General features: G+C 36.0%; 2 protein-coding genes across 2 annotated transcripts in view; one reads left to right on the forward strand and one right to left on the reverse strand.

The window, feature by feature from the left end:
- The first annotated feature begins 583 nt into the window (after window positions 1-583).
- LOC123562943 (uncharacterized) lies at window positions 584-3,042 on the forward strand. The gene is made up of 2 exons (XM_045355520.2): window positions 584-705; window positions 1,211-3,042. The coding sequence occupies exon 2, from the start codon at window positions 1,303-1,305 to the stop codon at window positions 2,218-2,220; it is 918 nt and encodes a 305-aa protein (XP_045211455.1). The 5' UTR covers window positions 584-705; window positions 1,211-1,302; the 3' UTR covers window positions 2,221-3,042.
- Window positions 3,043-8,261: 5,219 nt separating this feature from the next.
- Window positions 8,262-21,508, reverse strand: part of LOC123564771 (protein zer-1 homolog) — a 42,732-nt gene continuing 29,485 nt past the window's right edge. The window contains exons 9-17 of the mRNA XM_045358580.2: window positions 20,940-20,993; window positions 20,373-20,537; window positions 18,996-19,089; window positions 17,883-17,953; window positions 16,137-16,184; window positions 13,699-13,766; window positions 11,073-11,264; window positions 9,953-10,050; window positions 8,262-9,609 (exon numbers count right to left, since the gene is read on the reverse strand). Coding sequence (XP_045214515.2) covers window positions 9,431-9,609; window positions 9,953-10,050; window positions 11,073-11,264; window positions 13,699-13,766; window positions 16,137-16,184; window positions 17,883-17,953; window positions 18,996-19,089; window positions 20,373-20,537; window positions 20,940-20,993 — 969 coding nt within the window. The 3' untranslated portion in view covers window positions 8,262-9,430. The remainder of the gene's footprint in view (window positions 9,610-9,952; window positions 10,051-11,072; window positions 11,265-13,698; window positions 13,767-16,136; window positions 16,185-17,882; window positions 17,954-18,995; window positions 19,090-20,372; window positions 20,538-20,939; window positions 20,994-21,508) is intronic.

Genomic DNA, 21,508 nt, shown 5'->3' on the forward strand with positions numbered 1-21,508 from the left:
TGGATTTCTGGAGTTACTTGAAGTGTAAACTGCCGTCGTTTCATTGTTCATGATAAATTTCCAGAACAGGCATGTGCTATGGATAATTGTCGGCAATTCTGAAGTTAATCCAATCATGAAATTTCACAGATAAATGTTTTTATAAGCTGATAAAATTGCTTTTGATCAATTATTCTTATAAAAACATTATGTACCGTTAGCGGGGTAATTCTTCGGGTTTTCATTTCTGCTTATTCTGCGGGTCGAGGCTGTCACACAGAAATAAATTCCGCACATTTAAACTATCAGCAAAATTTTTTGATGCAGAAATAAACTTTCGCTTAATATAGACAATTCTATTTATCGATTTTTCCCTGATTATCTCCCCTTAATTCTCTTTAGTGTCCGCCATTATGCCACTGCAGATTACCGTAAACAAAGCTTGTTGATTATTTAAGATTTTTACGGAATTAAGTGATGAGGGATTAAAATGCCTTATACAAACAGTTCAGGAAAACAGTGTGTAGTATTTGGTTGTAATAACAGCCAAAAGAAACTACGTTTGGGAGAAATCACAGTGCGAGGTGCATGTAGGTCAAAAACACGAGGATTGTCCGTGTCTCCAGTTGTATAAAATGCACTACATTCCAAGAAATGACGTGATGAAATGTAATTGGATGAAGGCAATCAAACAGGAAAGATTTCAATCCTACAACCCAGTCTGTGGTAAGCAATCTGAATAGGTTAATTATGATGTTTTTTTCTCGGTAATAGTTTTTTAATAATTTCTCTGGCCAGTCTGGAGTTGGAGGCTTTTAAATACTGTTAATTTTTTCTCAAACAGTAACGAGAATTCAACAATTCATGAGCATAATCCACATTAGTCAAAATAATTCAACATTCAGATTGTTTTATATTTGTGACAGGGCAATCTAAAGTCAAGTCTTTGTAGGACCAAAATAATGGAGGATAAATCACACTACAGTCGTGTAAAGTTCCTTGTTTTATCGCTTGCGCATATTGGAATGTAGACACAGTAAACATTAATCGTGTAGATTACATACATAGGTTTAAATCACCAGAAACTCCGTAGTTTTGGATATGTTTCTGTACTTTTAATGATTGATTGCAGCTGTTTTGGTTTTACAAGGTTTTCCATATAACAAGTTAAAATTCGCTTATTTGTATGTTAATAATATGTCATCACTCGGTGAATCTTTTCCTATTGCAGGTATGTTCTGTCCATTTTGTTGATGGTAGACCAACGAAGGCTAACCCGGTTCCAACACTACATATGGGTTATGAAAGTAAAGAGCCTACGCTATGCCTCTTTTAAACCTGGAACATATTGACAACACTGAAAACATGGAAATTCAGTCACGTAATGAACATACTGAGTGTAAAGCTGTGTGTTGTAACATATATCCGGATTTATGTAACAACTACAAGAAGCCAAAAATGGTGGAAACAAGCACACAAACACTTGATCCAATTAAATTAGACCACATCTACAGTTGTTTGTATGTAGAAAGAACAAAAACTGCATCAACTCAGTGTTCAGCTCCAGAGTTTTCAGTTTACTGCATAAAAAATGATAATGACAGCAAGTTTTATACAGGTTTGAGTCTCACGATGTTCATGACATTAGTGTCTACTTTAACAAAATTCGGGAAAAATCTTCCTTACAGAATCAGCATTCCAAATCAGATTCTTTTGGTACAGATACGCCTCCGTCTAGCTCTGATATTTAGTGACATTGGAAGAAGATTCGGTATTTCTCATCAGCTGACCAGTAATATATTTAATAAGTGGATTGACATTATGTCAGAACAGTTATCTGCTTTAGTTGTCTGGCTACCAAGAGAGACCATACGACGTACACTTCCAGCTTCATTTAAAAATTTGTATCCCAAAACGACATGCATTATAGATTGTCCGAAATATATATATATACAAAGACCATTTACATTTAAAGCAAGGGCACAAACTTGGTCAACTTATAAAACTCATAACACTGCAAAGTTTTTGATAGCAATAGCTCCATGTGGCTTTATTATGTACATCTCCCATTTGTATGGTGGGAGAGCTAGTGATAATTATATAACAAAACACAGTGGGTTCTTGAACTTTTTATTGCCGGGAGATGAGGTTATGGCAGATAGAGGTTTTACTATAGGGGAAGAACTTTGTGCTCGTAGGGTAAAACTGATTATTATACCTTACTTTTGTCTACAATGGTAAAATCCCATTACCCGAAAAAGTGATATTTTGACTATCAGAAACATTTCCAACCTTTTTGATATGTGACCAAGCGAAAGTGACTGTCAGGTCATGTGACCGCGCTGATATTTTGAATGTGATATAAGGGCAAATAACTGCTTCAAATTTTTAGCCTAAAGATTGCCTCCCTTGTACACAATGTCATATTGTAATGACGTCACTATTCAATGTGTACACAGGTGATTGCCGCGCTAAAGATGCAACTGTTGAATTAAATTAATTAAAAACATTGTAAAAACTTTTTTTATGTGCTTAATTTTGTTCGGTATAATAAAATAAATATCATATGACAGCATGTCTGACATTGATATTGTCAACCCTCGAAACAGAATGTCACCACTCGGCTTTCGCCTCGGGTGACATTCTACCCTCGGGTTGACAATATCAATGTCACACGCTGCCATATGATATTTATATAATATCCCTGCAATTATGAAAGGCCGCACCCAGTTATCCGCATAGGAAACCATAGAGTCAAGAAGAATTGTTGCTGAACGCATACATGTGGAACGGGCAATCATGAGATTTAAATCTTAAAAACTAATGAACACTACACTGGGAATTAAAACTCTTAAAAGGGGGGATAAAACCATGAAAGTTGTTGCTGCATTGTGCAACATGAGAGACCCTTTGATTAATGATGATGTTGATATCGAAGACTGATTTGTTCTTTTCAATGGAATGTGAAACTAGGATTTAACAAGAGCACCACCTTGCGGGTGCTGACTCTCATCTGATTTTTTTTGTATAATAGAAATATTGTCCTACCCATGATTTTCTAAGTCTAAAAAGGGCCATCATTCTTGCAAAAAGCAGGATAGAGTTATGTTTCTTGACGTACAGCCTCGGCTTATGATGGTGAAAAACTGTTGCAAGTTTTAAAGCAATAGCTTTGATAGTTTATGAGAAAAGCTGACTTAAACATAATACTCAGCCAAGACAACTGATTTTCTAAGTCCAAAAGGGGCAATAATTCTTGAAAAAAGCAGGATGGAGTTATATTTCTTGATGTACAGGGTCAGCTTATGATGAAGAACAAGTGTTGCAAGTTTCAAAGCAATAACTTTGACAGTTTAAGAGAAAGTTGACCTAAACATAAAACTTAACCAAGAAATCTGATATTTTCTAAGTCCAAAAGGGGCCATAAATCTTGCAAAAAGCAGGATGGAGTTATGTTTCTTGCTGTACAGGGTCAGCTTATGATGGGGAACAAGTGTTGCAAGTTTTAAAGCAATAGCTTTGATAGTTTAGGAGAAAAGCTGACCTAAACCTAAAACTTGACCAAGAAAACTGATTTTCTAAGTCCAAAAGGGGCAATAATTCTTGCAAAAAGCAGGATGGAGTTATGTTTCTTGATGTACAGGGTCAACTTATGATGGTGAACAAGAGTTGCAAGTTTCAACGCAATAGCTTTGATAGTTTAGGAGAAAAGTTGACCTAAACATAAAACTTAACTAAGAAATCTGATATTTTCCAAGTACAAAAGGGGCCATAAATCTTGCAAAAAGCAGGACGGAGTTATGTTTCTTGCTGTACAGGGTCAGCTTATCATGGTGAACAAGTGTTGCAAGTTTCAAAGCAACACCTTTAATAGTTTAGGAGAAAAGCTGACCTAAAAATAAAACTTAACCAGGCAACGCCGACGCCGATCAAGTGATGACAATAACTCATCATTTTTTTTCAAAAAACTCAGATGAGCTAAAAAAGGGATCTGCCAAATAAAAACAAGAACACCACAATGCAGAGCAATATACATACTAAACAGAGTGGACACAAAATTGCTAACGGATGGACAGACGGACAGACGGATGGACACCGAAGGGTATAACATAATACGTCCCTTCGAGGGTATAAAATTGCTAATGGATGGATGGACGGACACACAGACGGACACAGGGGGTATAACATAATACGTCCCTTCGGGCGTATAAAAATAGTGATTGTACATGTAAATATTGAAAATCAGAAAATTGAAAGATTTTCTTAAAAGTAATGTCAATTTTAATTTTCCACTTGCAGCACCTGCTCCTGGACCACCCCTACGTCGACGAGAAGTCAAATCAGGAGTGAATCCTATTTGAACTTCTCTCCTGTGGATCGTGCTGCCATAGGAAAATGTTGTTCAGAAAACAGGCCTGCTGCAACAATTAGAAAATTTTCAGACACTTTTAAGTGGATGAATGAAAGTACAGCAAGGCATTTGAGAGCGAAGTATCACGACTCAAAAAAGCGTAAACTTGATTTTGAAGAAGAGGTTCTTGAAATTCCTATGAAGAAGCGAGGCAAACCCCTGCTACTGGGAAATGAACTCAACAACAAAGTAAGGTAAAATGTTAAAGTGAAAATGGAGCCATCATAAACTAAAACTAGAGTATTGTTGTCGCAGCAGTCATCGGAATTGTGCAAGCGACTGACCCGAGCCAACTAAAAACCAGCGGAGGGACAATTACGTTAGGCAAGGTCTGGGCAAAGTCTCTGATGTCACGAATGGGACTAGTAAGACAGGATTCTACTACTTGTAAAGCTGGTAAGATTTTATCTATTTATTTTGTTGGGTTAACATCGCAGCGACACAGTTTTAGGTCATATGGTGACTTTCCAGCTTTGATGGTGGAGGAAAACCCCAGGTGCACCTCCGTGCATTATTTCATCACGAGCGGGCACTTGGGTAGAACCACCGACCTTCCGTAAGCCAGCTGGATAGCTTCCTCACATGAAGAATTCAATGCCCCGAGTGAGGCTCGAACCAACATCGATGCGGGGCAAGTGATTTGAAGTCAGCGACCTTAACCACTCGGTCACAGAGGCCCCCCTGATAAGATTGATAACTTCGATAAACTAAAATCAAAATATCTACACAGAATACAAGGTGCAGTTGAAGAACATGGCATCAAACCAGCTTTGATCATCAACTGGGACCACGCAGGATTGAACATCGTTCCAGTATCTGACTGGACAATATCACAGTAAGGGGCAAGACATATCTGCTGGCACGATGAAAGGTGAGCATTATTGTAATTAATACTTGTTGGCAAAATCAATGATATCTTTATATTTACAGATATTTTAAATTTATAGACAACAAATACAGCCATGTTGTTATGTACGGAAATATAGTCTGTATATATTTGTAAATAAATTGTAATTTTTTCTACCAGCAGCATTACATTTTATGAAAATGTCTTTCAAAATGAATAACCGGTACTAGACCTACAGTATTTATTTTTAACTTTGATTTCTGATCATGCACGGTAATGGAAAGAATCAGATTTAACATAAGTCAGCTGCGCCAACTTCATTCTCCTAGATTCCGACCTAGATAATGCCACCAAGACATAACTGACAAGAACGATATGCATTTCAGTTGTTAATTATGATGTAGTAAAAGCAGTAGCTATTTCCCATGTGCAGAATCTACTTCCAATTTATGCAAACCACAAAAATTAATTCCTGCTTTTCTCAAAGGTCGCTGAAATAAAAAAGCAGAAATAAACTAGCCCCATTTTAGGACAAAACTGCAAATTTTTTTGCCCACAGAATTAACCCGCTATATGGTAACTAATTAAAATTTAAGACCTGTTGCACTTGTTTCAATTAATCTTTAATTTTGATATTTTAGATGAAAAAAAAAATGAAAGTTGGACTGTTATCATTTCTGTCTACTTTCATTTTCAATAAGTTTGCATTAGTTTTCAATATATCACCATGGCACACATACTTGATAGTGATTCTGGTGATGAGTCTGATGTTTCTGGCTTTGGCGAGTCAGATATTGAGGTGCTTGTTGATCACAGTTTTGATTCAGAGTCTAGTTCAGACGAGGATGAGCCTGCCTTGGCTGATGACTGGACTGAGAACTTCACAAATCTGAGGGTGTGTTTTCAAATATGTAAATTAAAATCATATAAATTACTGGTAAAAAGCTAAAAAAAAAAAAAAGCTGATTATAATTTGCATGGGAAAATAAAAGAGCAGAATTTTTATTTTATTTTATTTTTTTATATATACTCAATTTTTTTTATTTTGTACTTTTTCTGGAGTCTGCAGATTTTTGCAATGGGTACAATTTTTTTTCCACGATAAATTTTAAGACCATGCAGTTAATTTTAGAATTATTTTTATTTTCTATTTTCAGTCTGAGGACTTTGTGGTGCAACCTGGACCGAACCTTCTAGATGGGTTTGATAGAACATCAGCGAAACCACTTGATTATTTCTGGCTGATGTTTCCTGTTGAGCTTATACACAAGCTGGCGGAATATACAAACTCGTACACCACATGGAAAATGGTAGAAGTAGGCCGTGCTGATGACAAGTGGGACGAGGTAACTGAAGCCGAGATGAGGGTCTTCCTGGGAATCAACATCCTGATGGGCATCAATCAGCTACCTGAATCTAATATGTTCTGATCCAAGGACCCAAACATTGGGAACCCTGGTGTTCAGAAAGCCATGACCTGCAATCGTTTCCAGAAGATAGCCCAGTACTTCCATGCTTTGAAACAAGCTGCCCAGCCACTATGCAGCGAACCCCATTACCACAAGCTGTACAAGATCAGAGTTCAACAAGTTGTGTCTGATGCGTTTGCAAGAGGCTTCAAGTTGTCACATGAAGTTTCGGTGGACGAGACTATGATAAAGTTTTCTGGATGTTTGGCCTTCCATCAGTATATGCCAGCCAAGCCTATCAAGCGAGGAATAAAGGTCTGGATGCTGTGTAATGCCAAGTCTGCTTACCTATCCAAGTTCGACGTCTACCTTAGACAACAAGGCCTTGGCTACAACATTGTCACCAAGTTGACTTACCATATACGCAACACTTATAGATGGGTTTTCTTCGACAATTTTTTAACAAGTCTGCTCCTTCTTCAGCGCCTCCTGCCTGTGGAACTGTAAGGGTGAATCGTCAGGGGTTTCCGAAGGACCTCAAGAAGCCAAGGAACTTGACTAACCAAGGAGACTCCAAGGGTCTTCAGTATGGCAACACAAGCCTGACAGTTTGGAAAGACAAGCGACTGGTTCACCATCTGTCAACTCTTAGTGAACCAAGAGGCTCGAGGGATGCTCAGAGAAGAGTTGTTAGGGTAGTGATCCATCTACGTCAGCCCCTAACAGTCTTCTTACAACCAGTTTATGGGTGGTGTAGACTTGCACGATCAGTTCATGGCAAGTATAATGTTGGAAGATGTTTGAAGAAGTGGTGGATATATCTCTTCTGGTATTGTCTGAACTGTGCTATCGTAAATGCTAATATCAGTTACAATGCAACATTTACTCAACTTACCAAGAAGAAGCGCTACACCCAGCTTGATTTCAGACAGGAGCTGCTCCAAGACCCGATTGGTGGATTTTCAAAAAAGAAAACTGTCTGTTGGTGATATCAAGGATAGACTTGTAACTGTCAAGTTTCAAAAAGAGGAATTTGAGCCAAAGGAAAGAGACTGTTTATGGCTGTGCTGTATGCAATGTACACCTTTGTAAGGACAGCTGCCTTATGCGTTATCATACAATGAATGAAAAGTAATAATTACGAAACTTTTTAATATTTTTAGAGTATGAAGTGAAAAAAAATTAAAAAGAAAACTGCTTGGAATTACTTAAGTTTGATTATAGATAGTGACAAAAAAGTGACAGAAAAAATGAAAGTTTTTTTTAAATATGCACATGATTGAATTTATTTTTACTGCAATTCATGGGGTCAAAAATATTCAGGTACGAAAGTACAAAAAGTGGCCATTTTGTTTCGGATCATGTCACCACCAGTATCATCACGTGAGCCAACAGAGACCTTTCAGTTTCTGGTTAAAATCATACTGCTCGACAAAAATCATATTATTCGAAGAATCGTTACTTCAAGAAAGATGCCAGATGTGGGAAAGGTGTGAAGAGAAACAGAGGGGTCGAAATAACCATGAGAAATGACAGACATCCTAAACCCTTTAAGGAAGACGATGATATAAATGAAATCGTTCGACTAGGCTACTAGGAGAACAAAGACCACACAACAGGTGATCAAGTGCCGAAAGATATGGCACCTTTTATTGATTTTGAGCGGACATTAAATGCTTATCGCAAATCATTGTTTAAAACAGCCTTTCTGTTGGATTCGAACAAAAATTACGAAAACATGCATTCAAATTCGAAAATGATGGGTTGGCAGTAACAAATTTGTTTTTGTTTCAATCAACACTTTTCTTTTATTTTTTACAAAGCCCCTGACCTGATAAATCCCTAAAAATAAACATTATGGGAAGTTCCCTAGATTTGCATAATAACAAAACATTTGGAAGCATGCTCACTAAGTTAACACAATATATTAAATATCTATAAAGGGAAACAACTCAGCTAGAAAGTCCATAATACTGGCTACACCTTTTATCTCCCTCCAAATTTCTGCTGGCAATAAAATATACGAATATTATGACTGTGGTCACCATGTAATATGTAAAATTGTCTGTTTGTTATTTAACAAATCATGCTGTTACTCTTTACTGATTTATTCATGATATATGTGAATCTGTAAAATGAAGTCTCTAGAAATAAAATATAAATTACGAAAAATAATATCCTTGCTTCTGCTACACAACTAGTACCATACTGGTATTAATAAACACAACTGTCACAGAGGTCAACTTAACTGTAATTTGACCAAAAAGTAACTATAAAAGTCTACAAATAAATAGCTATAGTCAAACCTGTGCTAAAGACCATTAATTTTGTGATTACAGACCACTTGGCTCTTAATACCTCAAGATAAAATTAAGATATACCCTGTGTTAACAATACCTCTGAAAAGCTAGCAACTCCCTACAAGGCAGACATTTTCTTCTCAATCTGGAGAGTTTCTTAGTAACTTAACCTCACCAGAGCAACACTTTCTGTGTAAGAAACATATTTCAGATTGTTCCTCTTCAGAACTTTTACTTTTTTTTTCTAACCTATAAATACCGACCATCTGCAACTACAGACCACTTTTATTTCTGGCTCTTCCATGTAATATATTTTTCATACACAGGTTTGACTATATACAATTTCTAGAACGCTACATAAGTTTCCTGACCCTGAAAGCAATATCAAACAAATATCACATGAGCATAATCTCCAAGTAGTTACGCTTTAACAAAATATCACAGAAAAAAAAACACAAGCCTATTCCTTATCCACAACAAGATATCAATCATCATCTTCATCTATTTGTTCATTCCTCCCTCTTCCTTCCTTGAAGTCCATTGTCAATGATTTGATCTTTTCGAGAAGGGTCACAAATTCTTCACGAAGCCCTCCCTGTTGTAACACACTGTTTATTTTGGTTAACCCATCCTCAGATTCCAACATATCACAGTAGGACTGAGCTGAATTAAAAACAAAAAGATCAATATCTGTATAAGAAGACGGACAAGTTCATTATAGAAATTTAGCAAGGTAAGGGTTAAGGTAGACAAGAGGAACTGTAATGAAAACCAGTAATTTCCATTTGAATACAAATTCTGTGTCCACAATTAGGACTTTCCCAACTGCTATGGAAAGTCAAGTGCTTATAAGTTCTACGTGATCAAGCATACAGAAACAGCATATAAGACTACTTAATCACATTGTCATTATAGATCATTGAGATTGCAATAAACTTCCTAATAAATGTCCATTTTTACAATAGATACAGTTATGATAAATATTAACAATATCTTAAAGACTTACGTTTCACAATAACTAGATTACATATAAGCCAAGCTCCCCATAGCTGCGCAACTGGGGTACTGTAATTGCCCAGCTGTGACAACATGGGGCTTAGTGACCTGAAATAAAACAAAATCTCTTATTGTAGGATAATCTTCACAATTTTTCAATGTTAAATCTACTGTCTGTACTGCATATCAAAAGTACCCGTAGAAGGACAAATACATAATATCAAGCGTTCTGCAGTTTTCTTTTTTAAATTATGTCAAATATGAAGACATTTCTTTTAAGCTCTAGCTGCCATTTTATTTAAGAATCCGAAAACTCTGAAAATTCTTGACTGAGGTTCCTCCATAAAACATTTCAACGACTCTATTCAGAATTGGACCAAACATTGAAGGAGAGATGACATTTGAAGATTTTTCTATTTTTTTTCTCTGGCAGCCATGCTTTTTAACAAATCAGAACAATCTGATTAATGTTGGTTGTCTGTCACCCAAGAACCTCTTTATGGAATATTTTCAATATCAGGGCAGCAGTTTCTGTAGAGAATTTTTTTTAGCACGTCCTCGGGCCGCTTTGTCTTTTTTTGAATTGAATCAAAATAACACAGCAGATGGAAAATTTCATTAAAAATACCGGTATGTAAAAATCAGGCCAAAATCAACATCGGAAAAGTGGATTCTGAGAAGATTTTCAAAATTTTGCCACAAAGAGAAAACTTGACGTGCCCCCAGCCAGCCATGTTTTTTAAACAAATCTAAACATGGGAATATGATAGAAGGTTACCTAAGGAACATTACTGTCATATTAGTTTGAAATCATACTGGCTTTCTCTGAGAATTTTAAAGCTTTTACCTTTAGGTTGCCATGACAAGTAGAATTCTGCATGAATGAACTAGATTTGAAGGAATCTGAAAGTGGACCACCCAATCCTGTGGAATTTTAAATGGAAAATGGACATCCAACAACAATAAAAAACTTGCATTCTTTAGGTGATGAAACAACCTACTTATCAGAAGTTTTTAACATAAAGTTCATTTTGAAATTTAATGTGATAAATATTCCCTCCCTTCTTTTTCTGGTTTGATAGGTTTTCTTTTTTCCCTTACTGCTTTAAAAGAATTTAACATGCTAATACCTGAATTTCACTCCTTTGGGTTTATTTATATCCCATTTCTTCATGACTTGGTCTACCTCCTCCAATATTTCATCTCTATATGGCTCCATTACTGTCCACGCCTCTGGACCATGTGATGCCAACATGACCAGGAATCCAGCCGCGTGGGAACTCACATCATAGTCCTCCTCCTCATGGTAGGATAACATACCCCTGAAAATTATAGACACAAGAAATTATCATAAATCTGTTTTTTTATTCTTTTTTTTTCTTGTTCATTGTATAACTATAAATATTTTGATGGTAAACCTTATACTTATTACTGTGTCCCATCAGACAAGAAGGCTTATTCATTAGTTAACCTTTACCCTGCTATATTTCTAAAATGGACTGGTTCATCATTCAATTTGGGCAGTACCATTTACTATTTGAATGGGTGTTCAATGAAAATTTACCGACTGAATAGCGAACAGTGCAGACCATGATCAGCCTGCATAATTATGTGCAGGCTGGTCTTTGTCTGCACTTGTAGCAAAGGCAGTATCACTTGCTAACAGCAGGCTAAAGATTAAAGCTACAACTTCTGTTTCCTACATAATGGAAAAAAGGCACATACACATATACAGGAAACAAGGCACATATACAGACTGGTTCAAGGCTAAAAAACTAACATTTCAAACCAGTCTAATATTGACTGTTTCCAAGCACAATTTTTAAAACTGACCAATCACAAGACAGAACTAGAGCTGCTTTTGAGAAAAGCGCATGTCTCCCACAACTGCCTAATAATCTAAATAGTAAGTCAGTCTTTATATACTGTTTACTTAGAGCACATGCACTTTTTTGACACCAAAAGAACCCCTATACTACTTTTAAAAGTAGTATAGGGGTCCTTTTGAGGACAAAAATGCGCAAGAAATCTGAGCGTTTTTTTTTTTTTTGTTAATTCAAGGGCCATAATTCTGAAGTGCCTGGGCCGATTTGGCTAGTTATCAAACTTGACCAAGCACTTATTGGCAAACACATTTTGTTCAAGTTTGGTGAAGATCGGATGAGAAATGTTCGACTTAAGTGCGGACAAGCTTTGTGACAAATAGACACAGACACAGACAGACAGACAGACACAGACACAGACAAAGACACACACACACACACACAGAGACAGACGTAAATCAGTATGTCTCCCACACCACTGTGTGGTAGGAGACATAATTCCGAGACTGGTTTTCATCATGCTTTATTTGGGAAATAGATTTTAGTTTTGCAAGCTTTGTTGGCAAATAAAACATGGTTTTGAGTTAGATCCGTAGTAATCTAATCATGAAGGCCGAAGGCCCGAGTGATTAATAACGACGCAGCTGAAAGAAAAGTGTTTTATTTGGCAACAAGGCACGCAAAACTAAAGTCTATTTCCATTCAAACATGTCTGAATTACACCAGGAAGGGATACTAATCTGGAATCCTTTTAATGACATAAATGGACGCATAACTTCCCTTGCTGCTAAAAGTAGGTCATTTTGCAAAACGTGTTTTAATCAGCAAGACAATACATGATAAAATCCTTCTTTGTTTATATAAAAGAAAATCATAAAAGTGTTTATAATTTGTATTCTTGAAACCAGAGTCCGTGGTTATTAACTAGTCTAAACATGCAAGTTAGTCATTGGTCAATAAGAAGATTATGTTCTGAATCAACCAGTCAGTTGCTGCAATTATATAACTTACATGAAACTGAAATACTCTTCTTGCAAAAAAATATGTATTCCATATTCAATCATAAAAAGATAATTATCAGGGCTCTTTTTTTTGAAAACTTCTTCAAAGTTTGAGGATTGCTGTTCAAATAATATCACTTACACTTTTGTAACAAGAGGGCCAAGATGGCCCTAGGTCGCTCACCTGAGAAACACACCATAACAGTGTAAACATGTTTGACCTAGTGATTTCATGGAAACAAACATTCTGGCCAATTTTCATTAAGATTGGACCAAAAATATGGTCTCTTGAGTTTAAACAAGTATTTTCTTAGATATGATCTAGTGACCTAGTTTTTAATCACAGATGACCCATATTCAAACTTGACCTAGATTTTATCAAGGCAATCATTCTGACCAAATTTCATGAAGATCAATTTAAAAATACAGCCTCTATCGTATACACAAGTTTTTTCTTTGATTTGACCTAGTGACCTAGTTTTTACCCCAGATGACCAATTTTCACTTGGCCTAGATTTCATCAAGGCAATCATTCTGACCAAATTTCATGGAGATAAATTGAAAAATACAGCCTCTATCGCATACACAAGTTTTTTCTTTGATTTGACCTAGTGACCTAGTTTTTGATCCCAGATGACCCATTTTCAAACTTGGCCTAGATTTCATCAAGGCAATCATTCTGACAAAATTTCATGAAGATCAGTTGAATACAGCCTCTATCGCATACACAAGCTAAATGTTGACAGACAGACAGATGACAGACAGACGACAGACGACGGACATCGAGTGATCACAAAAACTCACCTGAGCATTGCTCAGGTGAGCTAAAAAGGAAGAACTTGCATATAAATTTTCATTGAAAAAGACTCCCACCTTTCTTGTAAAAATGACACTCCATATCTACCTGAAAACTAAATATTTAACACATTTACCTGAACATGACCACTAGTTCTGTTGTCATCAAATACTGTAACAAACTGGCATTCTCTGATACATTATTCTGAAAATATACACAAACAAATTATCATCTAATTCTTATAGTCCTCTATGTCAATTTCTTTTAAATAAGGAGATCTGCATATGTTTGTCTTGACTAGCTGTACTGAAATTGAGCAAACATAAACTGAGGCGTCACTAGAGAAGATCTATGTCCTCTGTTTGACTACATTTGTTAACAACTACTGTACCTTGTATTTTTAGCTGCAGCGGCCCCTAAAAGGGGCCAAGTGCCCCCATTTGAACAAATTTGTGAGAGGAACTTATAATGATGCTACAGACCAAGTTTGATGAAGATCCATTAAGCAGTTCATGAGAAGAAGTCGTTTAAAGGTTTTTCTAGCTAAGAGTACTAATGTGGTCAAAATAATGGTGATATCAAACAACTAAACTAACATCATCCTATGTTAATGCCTTTGTAAAGAAGTGTTCTATGTCTACAGAGCTTAAAACAAGATCACTCTTAAACCCATAATTAGAGGTGCACCTTTACTGTTATATATCTTCCAATACAGCAGTATACCTTAGCAAATTTTGTTGAATTTTCCAACTATGCTTTACTTCCAACTATGCTTAAGTCAAAAATGTGACCTAGCAAAAAAAAGAAAAGAAAATAGAAGACTATCTTAATCTTATATAGCCAGAATCTACTAAATAAATTCAAATCACAGGAATAAGTTTCTTTCATTGCTCATTATAATAACAAGAGGGCCAAGATGACCTTAGGTCGCTCACCTGAGTAACATACCATAACAGTGTTTTGTTTGTTTGTTTGTTTTAGGTTAAACGCCATTTTTCAACAGTATTTCAGTCAGGTAACGGCAGGCAGTTAACCTAACCAGTGTTCCTGGATTCTGAACCAGTACAAACCTGTTCTCCCAAGTAACTGCCAACTTCCCCCATATGAATTATCAGAGGTGAAGGATGAATGATTTCAGACACAATGTCTTTTATCAAATCGTCAAGGAGAACATACCGCCCCGCCCAGGGATTGACCTCGCAATGTTGCGATCCGTAGACCAACGCTCTCCCTACTGAGATAAGTGGGCAGTACCATAACAGTGTAAACATATTTTACCTGGTGAGTTCATGGAGACAAACATTCTGACCAACTTTCATCAAGACTGAAACAAACATGTGGCCTCTTGAGTGTACACAACTATTTTCTTTGATTTGACCTAGTGACCTAATTTTTTAACCCACATAACCCAGATTCGAACTTGTCCAAGATTTCATGAAAACAGACATTCTTACAAATTTTTTTGGAAGATTGGAGCAAAAAGGTGGCCTCTAGAATGTATACAAGCTTTTCCTATGACTTGATCTAGTGACCTAGTTTTTAACCCCATGTGACCCAGATTTGAAGTCATCCAAGACTTTATGATAACAAACATTCTGACCAAGTTTTATGAAAATAGTATAAAAAATGTGCCCCCCTAGAGTGTAAACAAGCTTATTTTTGATTTCAAATCAAAACATGAATGAAACCTCTATATGACTGAAAGGGCCAACATAGGAAATTTTTCCCCTTTTAGGGGCAGTAACTCTGGAACCCATGACGGAACCTATCCGGTTTTTAAAAGGAACTGAGATATTATTGTGACTTAAGTTGTAAGTGTAGTTAAAATCCAATGTAAACTTAACAAATTTTGGCTCTTTCTGGGGTCAATCAGGGGCTGTAACTCCGGAACCTATGATTGGATTTGGCGAATTTATCATGGAATCCAAGATCTATTGTTGTTTAGAATACTTTGCAGGTCTGTATCAAATCAAACCATAAATGAAGTCTCTATATGGCTGAAAAAGCCGCCAAAAATGCAATGTTCGGCCCTTTAAGGGGCCATTTAACTCTAGAACCAATAATGGTATCTGGCCAGTTTTCGAAAGGAACCAAGATATTATGACAATACAAGTTGTGTGCAAGTTTTATTAAAATCAATTGCAAAATGCGGTCTCTCTCATGTTCACAAGCCAAAAATAGCAAATTTTGGCCCCTGAAGGGGCCATAACTCTATAACCAATGACGGGATCTGGTCAGTTTTCAAAAGGAACTGAGATATTATGCCAATACAAGTTGTATGCAGTTTTATTAAAATTGATTGCAAAATGTGGTCTCTATCACGTTCACAAGAAATTGTGGATGGACAACGGACAATCACAAAAGCTCACCCTATCACTATGTGACAGGTGAGCTAACAAAAGCCGGATTCATAGGCAATGTGTCTGCCAAATTTATCAGAGGATCGAAGTACAAGGAGTTCTTAAGATATCTACAGCAATGCACCATTATGACTGTTTCTTTGGTCAACTTTATTCAGCTAAATTTACCTCCATTAAAGAGATCAAGTAAAGACACAGGAATGTTAATACATACCATGGCACCAGTGATCTTCCTATGAAGGCTCTTTGCATCTGGGTATTTCTAAAATAACATACTATACAGTTAAAAACATGTTGATATTAACCTATACACTGGTAAATGTCTAAAATGGACTGCCCATCATTCAATTTGGGCAGCACCACTTATTATTTAAGGGAGTGTTCATTGAAAATATACTGACTGAATAGCAAATGGAGCAGATCTTGATCAGCCTGCACTGATGTGCAGGCTGATTTTGTTCTGCATTGGCTGCAAAGGCAAAATCACTTGCCACTCGCAGGTTGAAGTTTAAAATGTTTAAACAGAATTACATAAGACTTTGTTTTACCCTCCGTAAGATTCTAGCATTTTCTTTGGTTTCTGTTTCTAGCATTTGTTAAAGAACTGGATAAGTCTTGCACTACATGGAAATGTAATTTTATTACTAAATCAACAGCACATAACTCAGCTGTCAATAGTCTGACCTAAGAGCAGTATCTTTTATCTTAAGTTATTCTGTGTAAATATCAAAAGGATCTATTCAGATATAAGGTGCTATAGTGTAAAAAATGAAATACAGTATATCTGACAATTCAAAGGCATATAACTCTACATCTACTTATCTGAGCTGACCCATAAGCAACCTGAAGAGATCTCTTTGGTATACATATCCTTGGCGAATAAATATGAGCCATACCATGAGAAAACCAACAAAGTGCGTTTGCGACCAGCATGGATCCAGACCAGCCTGCACATCTGCGCAGTCCGGTCAGGATCCATGTTGTTTGCTAACGGTTTCTCTAATTGCAATAGGGTTTGAATGCGAACAGCATGGATCCTGACCAGACTGCGCAGATGCACAGGCTGGTCTGGATCCATGCTGTTCTCAAATGCACTATGTTGGTTCTCTCATGGCGCGGCTCATATAGGACATATGGTCTCTTTCCAGCATTCACAATGGCATAAAATCCAAGGCGACCATCTGCGTATTTACTCATGCACAAGCAGGCACCTTGGTAGAATCACCAACCTATCTTACGCCAGATGAATGGCTTTGTCATATGATGGAATCTTACAACCGAAGCTAGGTTTGGAATCCACGGATGTGATGGGCAAGTGATTCAAAGTCAGTAACCTTTACCACGCACCCAAGGAGACCCCAAAGGTGCTCTCAAGTGTAAATAAAGTGAAATAATCAAGGGCGTACAGCTCTGGACTTACTACTACAACCCATTATCAATCTTAAACAAGATCTTATAGATATGCACATTCTAGAGTGCAAACATGGAGAAATATTGTCTGTTTATTTCAATGGCCCATAACTCTCACCAAAAATAATTTAACCAGTAGTATAAGAATGGTCCAAAAAGACTCAAGCCATTACCATCAAGGAGCTATATCTCTGTCAAACATCATTTAAAGGGAAGCTGACAAAGACATGCAAAACTGACCTTGGACTTGAACCTTTCTATAACATTTTGCTGAAATCCCACCAGTAGTTTCAGAGTAGTTCAGACAAATGGACAGACAGATAACACAAAATCAATATACCTCCCAGCATATAAGGAAACATAATCACAAGGTTATCAGCAAAATAATTTCTATTGCAATCTTGAATTTTCAATTTTTAAGATAAAATAAAAGGAATGTTTATTGCTCCCTAGAATTTATTTAAAAAAAAAAAAAAAAAAAAAGAAATAAATACATGTACTAATATTGTTGATTTTCACAAACTACAAGCTGAAAATGGTAAAGGCTTACTTCGATGCAGGTTTTGGCTATGTGGCATCCAGCATGTTGTACAAACAGTTCACAATTGGACGGAACCTCATCTGTAATAAAACAATAATCAGTTCAAGCAATGTTATCTCAATCAAAATTAACCCTTACCATGCTAAATTTCCATAATGAACTTGTCCATCTTCCAATTTGGACAGTACCATTAACTGTTAAAAGGGGTGTTTACCAAAAAGATACTGGCTGAATAGCGAACAGTGCAGGTCTTGATCAGACTGCACAAATGTGCAGGCTGATCAAAATCTACACTGGTGGCAAAGGCAAGATCAATCGTGGGATAACATAACTAACTGATCTGACTTTTCTCTAGATTTTCTTATATAAATGAGATAAAGGAATAATTATGTGCAAAACATCACTTATTCTAAATTCTTGAGACAATTTTTTTTTATTTCTGGAAATTCTAAAACTGAAGTTTGAACAATAAATATAACAGAATCAACAATAGTTTGAGTTTTGTCCAATATGTAATTAATACTACTCTCTTCACCAATATTTAAATATTGTAAAAGTGACTTGTAACATAACCAGTGTCCTTTATTCTTAACCAGCATTAACATGATCTGCAAGCTAACAACAATTTCTCCACAATAAATCAAAGGTGGGAGGCAACAGATTTCAAACATGTTATCTTCTGTCAGGCGTCGAGCAACATTTGCCTTGCCCTTACTTATTCTTCTTTCTTTTTTTTGGTGGGTGGGTTGCACCGACACAATTATAGGTCATATATAGAGACTTTCCAGCTTTTGATTGTGGAGGAAGACCCCAGGTGCCCCTCCGTGCAATATTTCATCATAAGCGGGCACCTGGGTAGAACCACCAACCTTCCGTAAGCCAGCTGGATGGCTTCTTCACATGAAGAATTCAATGCCCAGAGTTAGGCTAGAACCCACATCAGTGAGGGGCAAAAGATTTGAAGTCAGTGGCCAGGGATCAATCATGAGACCTGTCAATGCATAGTCCTGTGCTCTTCCATGTACATGGTACACCTATGCCTATCAAATAATAACTTCAACAATTGATTATTCAGTAAAAACGCTGCAGCTAATCATTAAGGGTTAAAAATATTAGCCATACCTGTAAGGGTCCAGATTATACTCCATACTTTCTCCATAATGTCATCAATATCTTCAAGTTTTGTCACTTTCTCTAACACTATCATCATCAGTTTCTAAAATTATACAAGGAAGTATTCAAACAAATAGTTGTTTCCTTTTCCTGCATGCAAGGACTAATATTTTCTACTTTTACGCAATTTATACTCATTCAAAGATTGTCAAAAAATGAAATTTCTTGGAAATTTTCAAATAGAATCTTTATAGAGGTAGTTAATCAGATTTGGTCATGAAATGAATTTGTTAAAACCTATACCATATGATTATTCACACTTATGTATGCACTATGAGTGCTTAAGGATAACATGGTGTGTAATAGCCATATTTCATATCTTGCAACTGGATGGTAATATTTAAATGAAATTTGGTCACTTTAAAGACAATCAAAATTGAAAACAATTTCACCGAGAGATTTTTCAAATTTTATCATTTTTGGGGAAGATAATCGGTTTTGAAGTTAACATTGATGCCTATGGGAAATATCTAATTTCTTTGATTATGAGAATCTGAACTTGAGTTTCGAGAAAATTTTGCAGTAGAAAGCTGCATTATGATTCTGATACAAATATCAAAAAAAAATCTAAAATTCACCGTAGGGCAAAGGAGAAAATCTTTTTTTTTTTTTTTTTTTTTTTTTTTTTTTCTAGTTTTCAGGGTAACTCATGAAAAACCAAAATTATCAGGGGAGGTAATCTAAAGGAAATTTTTGAGAACTTCTGCCACTATATAACTTGTCAATATGCACCTTATTTCTATCGTTTTGACATTTTTAAAGCTTAAAGTATCAAGTTGTACGTACGCTTTTGGTGAAATTGAGGCCTATTACACCATGTTATCCTTAATACATTTTAAACTTTCACTGGACGTATTTTTAAAATTTTATTTTCCTATCCTGGTTACCCAATCAAAATAAAGTTCTTTTAGCACAAGTATTAATGTGACCTCAGGAGCGCAATATTATTCTGCGAAAGAATAAGTGCATATTTTTCGATGCAAATCTAATAATCTTTTTATTACATACATATCTACAATTAAAATCATTATATAAATGATTCAAATTTGTTATTAAGGCTGAGTGAAATTGAAAATATCGTTGATAAAGAACTTTTAAACGCAACAGCATACATGAAACTGACGTCACGCACCCGATATGAAATCTGAACGTCAATATGGAAAAATATTGACGTTTCAGGTTTCATTGAAACTAAAAAGAGTTTTTAAATGAGTATGTAATAAAGTCTATAATTACGGTACCTTATATATACCAAACTGTAGCTGATAAGAAGTTTCATCTGCATGAATATATTTATAAAAATGATCTGAATCAGCATTTAGTTACCTTGACCAGTTGCATTTTCCCACCAGCAATAGCCTTATATTCCTGACTGATCCTGCAGGCTGAGTGTAGAAGACGCAGGGAAAGCAGTTGCTGAGTTTGTCTGACCGGGCTATGGAAAACCTCAAGAAGAACTTGTATATATTGCTCAAATCTATAGCTGTTTACCTGTAAAGATGTTAAACATTTATACAGGGTATGTTAATGCGACTGTATACCTGTAAAGTTGTTATATATCTATGAAGAGTTGTTAATGTAAATCTATCCATAGATCAAGAAAATCTCTTAAAAGAGTTGGAAATTTTGTTGAAATTTTGTTTTATCCAATTTTGAGACTTGCATTATGCAGTCAGTGTTACAGACTATTGCAACATATGTGTATCTGAATCCTATCAATGATATCAACATAGCAAATTATGAGCACAACTCATAAGAAATGTTATGATTGAGAGATTATATTTTGTGGAGGTGTTGTTTTAATCAAATTAAAGTCAATGAATACTTGAAAATGCTAGTGATAGGGTGCATAAATTTGGAGATAAACAGTATTAAAGAATGTTTTAAACTCACAGCTATAGTTTCCAGGTCAAGGATCAGCATCAGCAGCATGGAAATCCTCACAATCTGTCAAAAATGTGTTATATCCAATTGTATAAAAATGTAACTTTGAAATGTGTGAAGGAATTTACAGAACGTTGTTCATACAGAACATCCAAGACAAAATTCAAGTCCTTCTTTCCCCCTGTTTTCAAGTACTTTGTTTTAGAAAGCACATCTTGAAATCTTAGTCCCAACAACTTTTATCAACTATTTCTAAAATGGTGTTATAGCAGAAATCTACATTTTCTCAATCTTTCCACAAAACAAGTTGCTGACAGAACATTTCAAAAGAAGGTCAGAGTGAAATTCAAGCAGTTTATTCTCAAAATACCATTATAAGGTCTGGAAAAACCCTGAGGTACTGTCGGGCTAGCATGGGATTCAGGCATTGATATTTTTTGCTTTTTCATAACATACACACTATTTCATATGTATGAGCAAGTCGCTGTTACTGGCCGTTTAGTTTCTGATAGTATCAGTGTCGATTTGCCAAACAGAAGCACATGAAAAATCGACAGACTGGAACCCAGGCTACTGTC

Source organism: Mercenaria mercenaria, chromosome 2 (genome assembly GCF_021730395.1).
Source record: "Mercenaria mercenaria strain notata chromosome 2, MADL_Memer_1, whole genome shotgun sequence".
NCBI lineage: Eukaryota > Metazoa > Mollusca > Bivalvia > Venerida > Veneridae > Mercenaria > Mercenaria mercenaria.

What these genes read in the sequence shown, in the direction of transcription:
- LOC123562943 (XM_045355520.2), top strand. Translation starts at nt 1,303, where the DNA reads ATGCCTCTTTTAAACCTGGAACATATTGACAACACTGAAAACATGGAA.